This window comes from Watersipora subatra, chromosome 2 (genome assembly GCF_963576615.1).
Source record: "Watersipora subatra chromosome 2, tzWatSuba1.1, whole genome shotgun sequence".
NCBI classification, from domain to species: domain Eukaryota; kingdom Metazoa; phylum Bryozoa; class Gymnolaemata; order Cheilostomatida; family Watersiporidae; genus Watersipora; species Watersipora subatra.
Window position 1 is genome coordinate 70,068,616 of NC_088709.1, and position 11,680 is coordinate 70,080,295.

An 11,680-nucleotide genomic window follows, 5' to 3' on the forward strand; every position below is an offset into this window, starting at 1 on the left:
AAAACTTTTTTAATCTGATGAATCTAAGGAACTTGGCACGTTGTTAGATAAAATTGATGCTGAATATGGAGAAGCAATGTCTAGAAATCTAGATTTTCATGTTACCGATGACGTGCAAGCTTGGATGCCCAAATTTATTGACGATGAAGAAGACGATGTTGAACCTATCAAAGGATTAACTGCTATTCACTTGTATAGCACTCTGGTTATGGACTCAGAATCACCTGCTGCCAGCCTACGAGCTCAACCGATGGTGTCTGATGAACCTATTAGCTTCAGTTGCAAGTGTGACTGCATCAAAAAATTTGATAGAACTCTGATTTTCAGTCAGCTGACTTACAATAAAGTAATATCAAAGACAGAGTTAGATTTGTTTATCATGAACCGAATTTCTACTTGTGTTGATGATGGGAACACCACAAAACCTTTCGAGCCCAAGGAGAAGATCAGAAAAAGGTCAAGATGCAACTTTAAATATCATGGTGAGTCTTATTGAATTTTTTCTGATCTACCATTTATTTTTGGTAGTGATAGTATAGGTGTAGTAGCCTACTAGTTGCTGGCCCAGTGTATGGCTCCCTGAGTCACATAAAAATACATCATACAATACATGAGTCAGTGATCAGTCGTACTGGCCTGAGTTAGATGTGTATTCACTCATAATTGATTGTCAGTTACCACATGACTTATTCAATATGTCAATACTTGTGTGTTTATTACTTTGCCTGCTGACATCAACCCTACGGCATGAGCAATCAATCCCTTCGTCACACGGTCACTAGGCCACTAAGTCTATTACTCAAAAAAGTGCCTTAGAGTCAGAATCCGTTGCCAATTGCTTCATTAGCTAATTCTTTAGTTTTTTTCTAAATTAATTAGGAATTGAAAGAAATTCTAAATTAAAGGAATTTAATTTAAATATAAAGGAATTTAAGGATTTAATTCTAAATTAAAGGAATTAAGAGCTTTCACAAATTTTCATTCAGCCAAGCTTACCCCGGTACGATGACAGGTTATTCTCACAGACTGTTGTGTGTGCTGTTTGCTAACCATGCTACCAGGGTCACTTTGATGCACAGCCATGTTTTTGTTTTGTTTAGAAAAAGTAAAGGTTCAGACGTATCTAGACTCCCCTGTCATGATGTATGATGTAAGACTCAAAAGTATCAATGGACTGCCGAATGTGATAAAATCTGAAGGTTTAGACTATGACCGCCAATAATACTTGCATACTAACATTTGAGAATTTTGCCGTCTTGGCACTGAGGGTTTAGTTTGCCCAAAGCCTCATGGTAAAATAAGTAAAACATGACCATAACATGAAGTTTAGCCTTTTTTTTTAGTCAGATGTGAGTAGGAATGTAATTGTGGTTTTCGGTCCGATACCCCTTGTGTTTTTTACACTACTGTTTTGGTAAAATAAACCTCAATATGGATTTCAGATGTGATGTTAAATCTTGAAGCCTATCAGTTAGTGGTAATGTACCTAGGAGCTTCTAATCTTTTTCCTAATGTGCGGTTAGTGTGAAGTACGGATGCGTAAAAATGTCTAATTTTTTCCAATTTAAAAGCAGGGTTTACCAGTTTTCTGTTGTCATGACCTTAAAATGGTATACACCAGCTGTTTCAGCATGCTTACTAACGACCAAGTTTTACCTCAGTCAGTGAAATACAAATGGCCGTATGCAAGGAGATCCTAACATAAACAACCTATTTCGGTGCGTCGCATCTTTATTCGCGATTTTCTCCGTTTCAGATAATGAGAGTTTTGGCTGACGTGCCTTCCAAACAAAAATTCGCAAAATGTCATGAACTACTTAAGCTAACTCAAAAACTCAAAATGCTTTAAATTATCAAAAAAAATTCTGCATCTGGCTGTGTTACTAACTCAAAATCTGACAATCCCTCATTTTGGTTGATTTTCACATGAGAGGTCACAAATATAAAACTCAAAATTGTTCGCTCAAGTGTTTTTGAAATGGACACAAATAGAAACAAGGTTCACAAAATATGAAAAAGAGTCACCATACATTAAATTAAACAAAATTTCTTATTCATCATTGAAATAACGAATAAAAACAACAAAATAACAGAAAAACTTGATACATTCAGATTGCAGTTCGAACCTCTTGTGGGTCTCTGTTTGCTAGCAGCAACAAGTGTTTAAGGGATCATGATTACAGTAATTTTATGCTAAGTCAATGGCAGCACACACCTTCCAATGTCCATATAAATTCACCTTTTACCTTTTTTCCAAACCAGAACGTCTATAATGCATAGAAAAAATAAAAAATACTGTTTATGTCAAAAATAAAGTAAAACAAAAGTACATGTATATATAGTTACTATCTTAACAGGGTGCCAGTGTGTCCACCCATTTTCGTAACGCCAAGGTTAGAGACTAGAATAAAGAATTGATTTCAACAAGACTTCTATTCACTGACACCCAGACTGGTAGACCAACACTCTAACACATTATCAAAGTTCTGCCTTCAAGTGCTTCTAAATAACTATGTAGCTACTTATTCTCTTGACTTATCAGCCAACCTGACAATCTCTCATTGCACACTAGACTAGTCTAGCGTCCCATGAGCTCTAGCAGCTGAGAGGGCGCTAGTGCATACAATATGGATACTTCCATACATCATTTTTTATCCAAAGTGCAACAAGAAAGAACAAATATTTTTAGAGCTGCTGGAATCTGGTTATTCAAATTAAATTTGAGAACTTACACAGACTTGATCTTTAATGTTGTATACAATTTCTTATGTAACAAAAAACAAAACCTTTACATAAATTCTTTAATATAAGTGAAATTTACAATAGAGGAGGTTTACGTTATAGGAGCGTCTACTGTATCTGCTTTAGCGTTAGTCTCTTTCACAATTAGTTTTATTCATAGTTCGATTGATGCCACTTTTATCCTGACAATTTCATAAATACATCATTATTAGCACTTTAACAAGCAGCAGTACCAGAAATAATTGAAATTGCATATAGCATCGTCACACGACAAAGCATTGCAACGATGTACTTGAGAAGAATTCTGAGATGACAACTATGAGGACTTATTTACACGGGCCTTCAAAAAATTACATTGTATGAAGTAATGTCTCTGTTACTCAAAGACCAGCGTAAAGAAGAAAAGGCTACACATAGGTAACCATCAATTAATTTTGGATATTTAATTAATATATTTAGTATTTACAAATGATAATGTTTTTAAAGAATGCAGTAAATTTGTAACCATGCAAGAATTCTTTGTGTTAAAAATCTAACTCTCCAAAATATTTCAACAATCTTAATGCATTTAAAAGTAATTACTGCTTCTTTAAACAGCTTAGTTACGTTAGCCAAGATGTTAACAAAATATCTAAATATCAGACAAATACAAGTTTAATGGAATTTTTTACTAAAAAGTTTTATTGATAATAAAAAGAATTCAAATCCATTGTTGAATGGCTGATTAATAAAGCTTAAAATCACTGATAATTTCAGACAGTCACCAAATTTCTATCTTCACTTTCAACATCAGTTGAAAAAGGCACCAATATTAATTAAAATACACCATCTTTTACAAAAAATCAAACATTGACTGCTGTGAACATCGATGATGCCCCTGATGGCGACTACCTTTCGCTGAAATTGCAGAGATCAAATTGTATAAGAAAAGCTAAATGTTTAAGTAAGGTAATTCAGTATTTCACATTCAAATATCGTTATCCATAACTTGTCTTCATGACAAAAATGTACACTAGCAACTCGGTTGAAAAAGGTGTTTGCTACCACAAACCTTGGCTAGCACAAGAATGTTTAATGGAAGAAAATGCAGGAAAAATAGGGTGCGTAAGTAGGCACACAGAATGTGTAGAAAGTTGGGTCTGCTATACTACACTATTCGCTAAGTAAATGATATGTAAACTGGAAGGAAGGAATTTTGTGGAACTTCACTCATATTATCTGTCGAGAACTCACTGATTCTCGGCAAAAAATGACATGAATGTCAACAACATAATTAAGGTCATGTTAGCCCATGTTCAAATAAAACACTCCTTCAAGCGGTCCTTCAAATAGAATTATAAAATTCCAGACGAATCGGGCCAATAATTGGGCCACCATCAGACCAATAATGTAAATACATAACTGCTTATTAATGGGCCAAAACTAGAAAAACAACTGGCCTGGAACAAACATTTGATGAAATATGTAAAAGGCCAGTGCCTTAATGTTTAAAAAAGAATGCTAGTCCTGGTTCTTATGCTATAACCAATCACAATATAAGTTCCGGATTAGGAATCTTTCGTTAGCAGTGCGTGCAAACATTTGAGTATTACATCCGCCAAGGTAGGTACCTACAGCGACATCAGACCTTGAACAACAAACTCCGCTTACACATCATTAATGTATTTCAGTTTTAGAAATCCACAAATCATTGCAAGAAATATATTATGAGAAACTAAAACAGAAAAGGAAAGTGAAGGCAGTCATCAACCTTGACAATGATTTAGCTTCATTCAAGATAACTGAGAAAATCGGCTACCAGCTTTAGCATAAACACTCTATATGTAAGATTACAATAGTGTTAATTTATTGGTCAGCTGCCCTATAGAATAACCCACAATTAGTTCAATGAGTCGTCAAATGCCTTGTCTAGAGCCTAGATGTTTTTTATGTAAAGGTAAAATGCAGCCGGCCCGACCTAAAAATAGGATATGACGATGGAAAGGCATATTTTAATTGTTCAAATTCACTACCACGTTCACAAAGTAACAAATACCTATCTAGTGTTTATGATCTGCAATAAAAAGCAACATTATTTTGTACAGTACTGTATGGACTGAAAACTTCAAGTCAAACGGAGCAGCTTACAGCTCACGTACCACATTCGGTTTGCTACACTTTTGCGATGCTACAGAACAAACTTGATATTTAGCTTAAACTAATTTAGCTTAATAAAAGCACAGAACACGTGTCAGGGAAACTGTATATTTATTTCATGGCCATGCTGGCAATTCATGAAATTTTATGAGCGCAGATTACCCCAACATCCTATCATCATCTCAGTATTGTTATTATCAAATGTTCTATTAGATTTTTCATATAGAACTTGTTGTCAGTTTTAATTCAAAATTTTTAATAACATCAATAAAAATATATTCAGTTTGTATCCTAACAGGTTACTATCGGATAAAACTTGGTTTCGCATGGACACTTGGTACTTCTAAAGTAATATATCAATTTTCAAAAACAATTTTTGTAACATATACCTCCTACAACGTAAATTCCATATAACTTAAATAATCTATGTGAAGTTTTTGTTATGCACTATGCCAAAAATTCCATATAATCATAATGTAAAGTTTTGAGTTGAACGAGTTCTCAAATACGATTTGAATGCTAATCTATCTCACCTCACTTGCAAGAAAAGAGACGACGTGTATATAAGCGTTATATCTATCGTATATGCAACTTCCATGACATTCTAGTTCATCGTGACAGTTCGTCAGATGTGTTGACAAAACAGAGAATAGGTAGCTGGGCAATTGTTAATAAATACTTAAAGGGGTGGATTGGTACACAGGTTACAGCATTAGTTTACCAATATGAATAACGCGGGTTGGAGTATCGTCGTAAGTTATCTGTTACTCTAACCTTGACCTCTGGAGAGAGATAGAAGACAAATACATAGTACTGCTTTTTATAGTAATAATATTTTGTCATTTTGCTTTGATGTAGGTGAGTAAAATATCTGTTATTAGCTTTACTTTGTTCAGTAAACTTTGATGTTTAAAAAAATAAGCAAATCTTTGTTAATGAACACTCGAAGATGTGCGTTCCCACAGAATTATTGTAAAATTACTACAATCATGTTCTATAAAACCAGTGAGATTAATCCAAAAAAATTATAGAAAAGTTGTCGATGCAAACTAATAATACTGCAGTTTCGGTACAGCCAACAAATTAAAAATGAAATCTAGTCATTTTTATGTGGCCAAAGAGGTGAGTTTGAAAAGATCTTGGAACAGATTAGACAGTTTACATGTATATTATTGTTTTTATAACTAAAATCCCTACAACATAAATGTTTTTTTTTGGTAATGGATTATTTACGTTGTAGGAGGGCCTACTGTAAGAACAAGCTTGGTAGACGTATTTCCAAGTAAATATGCAATGTAGTGTAAGTAAGCGCTATGCTAAAATTTATAGGAGGTTTAGCTTGGCCTTGACAGCCATGACATAACATTGGACTGAAAGCACCCATGAGTTTACAGGGAATATCACATCTACATGCTCCTGCTACCATCCATGATACATCTTCAAGTAATACAGTAAAAACTTCAACTGTCAACAGAAATTGGCCACGTTTAGAAACATACACATTCATACTACATCACAAAGTTACATACACATGTGTGTGTCATCTGCTTCGATATCCAGCTCTGTATAATTGTAAACAGCTGAGTCACTTTTTCTTCTTGGAAATATTTTCCTTTTCGTTACAATCATCTTAATGTTGTTCCGGGGTGTAAATGGAACTCGAGAAACCTTGTCACCTAAAAAAACGCAAGCCTTGCATATGTCACAACCTCGGCTAATTCCACGACCAAACGTGAGCAGAGCGATTGGTTGGGAGATTTATGATAAATGCACATGTGCACACAACTAACGAAAATTATTCATTAATGGCAATCGCAAACCCTTATACCGAAATCTCATCAACAAAACGCTACTCAAAATAATAACAACAACCCATTTGATTCAGAGAATTATTTAGTAGATGTTGTAGGCGAAGCCTACAACATCTACTAAATAATTCTACTTTTTCATAATTCTGACCTTTTGTAACTACTTTTTCAACAACCAGCAGTACCCTATTTTTTCCATTATCACTTGGCTGGTGGGCTGTATGACAGTGGAATTTCTAGTATAATACATAATTATGTCAACGTTCCAAGAATACTGATAAGCAATTTAAATTGTCAATATCTGGAATAAAACTGTGAGTCACTTCAATCATAATATTAGTTCAATAAATAGTCCAAACATCCTAAAAATTTTTTACATTTGAGCTAGTTACTCATATAGCTGCTGAATAGCCTTTTATAATATAGCCTTTTATAATATAGCCTTTTATAATATAGCCTTTTATAATATATAACATAATTGAAGTATTAGCAATATATTAACAGGTGGCAGCTTGAAAGCAACATATCAGTACATGAGAGGCCTGCATAACTGAAACCTTTTCGCTGGAGACTTTCCCAGCACTTTCATTGTTATCAAATTCGTACAAACGAATTGATTTGACCAGCCAAAAAATTAACTTTAGACACGCAAATTTCAAAGTACGGAAATAATCTATCATAAAAATTCTGTGAGACTTACAACTTTTTAGCTTGGCATTACGTTTTGATGATGTTTTTCTTTTCTTGCCACTTTCAGGTAGCTTGAAGACCTCATCACTCTCATCTGATACAACATCAGAATGCCAATCAAAGTTGTTAGGGTCCAAAATTTCATCCGCTTCGGGCTTTATGTCAATGTTCAAGGTTGCAAGAGAATCAAAGTCATCATCAATCTAAAATGGTCAAGAACACACTTATGACTTTGCACCTTTTTTAACCAGAGGGCATACAATCAGATGTCTAATTATGATGGCTTTGAGATAGAAATCTTCCAACAAATGTAAAGCACCAGCAAGTATTTATCGATGCGCTTGAAATCGATTCCAACATACAACGCTCCAATTTTCTTTGGGTGCCAGTGATGTCAGTGAAAGTGGGAATATTCATGGAAATAAACCGGAGAAACACAACAGTGTACATTGAATTTCTGTTTTTGGCCAAGTCAGTGTTTGAACACAGAATTTCAAATTTGTTTGTTTCGGATGCTGAACAAAAATTTGGAATTCAAAGCCATGAAAATGTTATGATGGACAGACTACCAACAGACCCTCTCTCTCATTATTTTTATTATTCTATAACTGGCTAGTCAATAAGATACTACTTTTTTTCCGGGTGCAATTAGTGAAAATAAAAAAATTTTGATGTATTTGTTACACAATCTTTGTCATATGATTGGGATTGTGGGGCCTACATTGATGCCCGAGATGAAGGCAGTTGTGAGAATTTGATGAAGCCAGGTGATTAAGCAGTAAAAGTAGAATATTAGCAGTGTGGAAGGATAAGCAGCATTTTTTACAAATGCTGTTCAGGCAAGTTTACGCTATAAAACATGATTCAGTTATCAAAAATGGAAATATCTTAAAATTAGTTATCAGCGAGAACATATAAAGGTGATTCATTGAGAGTACTGTTGTTTGTACTCTTAAACCGGTGCGAAAGCGCAGGTGATGTGAGGTGCCAGGGGAGGGGTCAGCGTAGGAAAGGTGCAAATGGGGCAAATGAGAGGCTTGCAGCTGAGATGATGTCAGGTGGTTGCAAGGAGAGGTACTGTAGAGTTTGTTGGAAACTCTAAACATTGAATTCACTCAAGATTTTAAGAGAGAAGACTTCACTGGTTAAGTGTGCGGTTCACAATCTTTATTTTACCATGAAACCTGAAATAATATTTCAATACCATTTCTATACCAACTTGCTAAGCACAATAATTATGAATGAAATAAAATATGGACAGTTACAGTATGATAGCAAGTAAAAGTACTGAACATCAAATGAAATGTGACAAGAAACAATATAACATGGTATAATAAAATAAAACAGCATATGCAACTAACCTGCAACCTTTAATAAATAATCCACCTTTAATAACTAATCAACATTTCCTACACTCCCATCTAACTTTCTTGAATTTATTGTAATACCTAGTTTTTTGTTTGTCATTTGTTTCTGGTTTATTAATTGTTGATTAATTAACACTAAATTATTGATAATGAATAATCCAACATGATATATAGTTGCCAATCGAAGTACTCAGCAAAACTACTACACTGTGTACTGACCTCTGCAGAACAGTTGGTAGGTGCATTGGTAACTCTTTTTGCTCAAGAAATTGGTTCCCCATTTTGATTTTTAGGTTGCGCACCAAGCCGTCTGAGCTTGCAATAGTTTCGGTCACTCTACCTAGCTTCCATTTCTAGCTTTCCATTTCATCATTTCCAGCTACCTGGTTGTCTTTGACAAGGTCTCTTTCTTTGAAATTTTGTCTCATCCTTGTGCATTTCTGACAAATTGTTATGCTACTTAGATATTCAGTTTTCCATGTTTTCCAAAACTCCTCTGCTGTTTCTTGGGCAATCTTCCACCGTTTGATGCTATACAAATTATCTTCGGTGAAGTTTCCAGATGATGGTGCCAGTAATGATTGACTTTTGATGGTCAAGAAATGATTAGGTGTAATCACATGATCCTTAGGATCGCTCGTCGAGGTGGCGGTCAGAGGCCTACTGTTGATGATATTCCCTGCTTCATAAGAAAAAAGTTCTTATGGTTCTGGTGTCTCGTTTGTTTTTCAGCTTGAAGGTCATAGCATTGAATACTCCTCTACCCGAGCAAACCATCCTTTCCATGGCTTCTCCTTAATGACTTGCCTCAGGTGAGTTGAGTTTGAAATGAATGCGGTTCTCTAGCAAATATTGCTTAGTTTCCTTACTGGCTATCTCTAGTTGCTTTTCAATCTCATTCTTGGCTCCAACAAAATTAGTTCCATTGTCACAATATGTTGTTTGAACAGGCCCTAAGGCCATAAAGCATCTCAGGGCTTGTGTTAAAGAGTCTGCGCTCATGTTGTCTAAGTACTCTATATGAACTGCTCAAGAGTAGAGACAGGTTATCATATGTCCCCATCTTTTCAGCTCTGTGCGCTTGTCCTTCACATACTAAGGTCCAAAGGTGTCGATTCCAATATTTGTGAATCGAGGAGTAGCCTCCATTCTTTCTTTAGTGAGATCTCCCATAAGTTGCGTGTCTGGTGCCTTTCTTAGTCTAGCACAGCCCACACTGGTTAAGCACGCACTTCAGCACGACGGTGCCATTTACCATCCATATTCCAGCATATCTAATTGCTGTGAGTGCGCGTCTCATTCCTCAATGTGATATTCGTTTATGGTAATGACAGTCAAAAGATATGCTAGGTGAGAGTACTTAGGAATGATGATAGGGTAATTCTGCTGGTAACTTAATGTTAAAGCACTGGCTCTCCCACCAACATGAACTATACCTTTTTCATCAACTTTAGGGTTGAGCATGATGAGGGACTTCTCCTTCTCCGTCATAGGATAACTCTCTGCTTGTGCCATCTTAAAGACAAGTACTTCAGCCTCTCTCAGATCATTGATCTTCAACTTTTAGCGCGTCCACTGTTTCTGTTTGACAAAGCTCTTTAGCAATGCTATACACTAGTTTCTTCCAACTACTGAGTCGAGTGAATTTTCACGCTATGCTCTGTGTGTTGAAAGTAGCCATGGTAACTAATCCCTTTTTCCGCACTTCTGAGCCAGATTCATTAACTGTTGTGTTGACCCGATTTTTCTGGAAGAAATCTAATGCATCGGCGTCCCTGAGGAAGGGAGGCCCATTGCACCACATGACATTATTCATTATTTCTTTAGCATTTTTTCTACGATAAGCTATGTCTGCTGGATTGAACTCTGTTGGAACATAATTCCAATGTTTGGGTTCAGTTGTCTTCCTAATCTCACTTACCCCGTTGGCAACATACATAAGAAAGTTTCTGACATCATTGGATATGTATTCCAGCGCTATTTGAGAAACACTCAAGAAAGTTTTTTTTTGTCTATACTGAGCTTTAGTTCCTTCCTTAGCAAATTATTCCTCAGGCATGAGTGAGTTGAATCAGATGAAAATATTGGCTAGTGTGAAAAAAAGTCCCACTCTACTGGATGTGGAAATCTGGACAAAAATGAATAAAAAAGGCCCATACACACACCCATGCACACACGTCCATACACAAGCGCCCAGACACGTGCTTGCATGTGGGCCCTTGGGTATGGGCGTGTGCGTGCACACATGTGTGTCAGTGTTTGCGCGCATGATGTACCTTAACGCAAAATTTGATTTTGTTAATTGGAATTGGAAATTACTCAAGTATAATGCTCTCTCAATATATGATGTCGAGCATTATACTTGTATCTCAAGGTTCAATTTTATTGTATTTTACACAAATTATGGATTTAACCATGAGTCAAAAAGCACAAATGAAATCCTGCATCCAATCATGCATCTGCTCTAATGGTGTGGCTAATTGTAAACTATCGTTGTCTTGGCTGAAATATGACTACTTCATAGGCGAAGGTAGGTTGTCATAGTGCTATAACTTCATCCATACATACCATTATATCTGTCTCCAATACCTTGTCAAGGTTTTCGACAGCAGCGGCTATTTCCATCTGGAGGTTATTGGCTGGTAGTTGGAATTGTTGTACTCGCTATCTGTCTAATTACACAGAAAGAGGCATGACAAATTGAACATAAAACTTCACCATGAAGAATGAAAACACCTAAATGCCTGTAAATACAAACTGAATTTGTTTGTTCAAGAGTTGTAGACTTTGTACAATTAGGAGCAAATGTGGAGATGCTTAAAATAAGTTTATCAGTGTTATGAATTATGTAAAGGCTATAAAACACCTAATGAAACAATATACATATAACTGAACAGTTACATTTGAATTATCCGTTATAATACAGATGATTGAAAT

At 35.6% G+C, this 11,680-nt stretch overlaps 1 protein-coding gene across 1 annotated transcript in view; it reads right to left on the reverse strand.

Annotated features, from left to right (window-relative positions):
* The window catches only part of LOC137388498 (zinc finger protein 271-like), a 40,888-nt gene extending 30,630 nt beyond the window's left edge, over positions 1-10,258 (reverse strand). Inside the window, exons 1-4 of the mRNA XM_068074984.1 lie at positions 10,180-10,258; positions 9,551-9,768; positions 7,387-7,579; positions 6,408-6,554 (exon numbers count right to left, since the gene is read on the reverse strand). Coding sequence (XP_067931085.1) covers positions 6,408-6,554; positions 7,387-7,579; positions 9,551-9,768; positions 10,180-10,258 — 637 coding nt within the window. The remainder of the gene's footprint in view (positions 1-6,407; positions 6,555-7,386; positions 7,580-9,550; positions 9,769-10,179) is intronic.
* Positions 10,259-11,680: the final 1,422 nt, after the last annotated feature.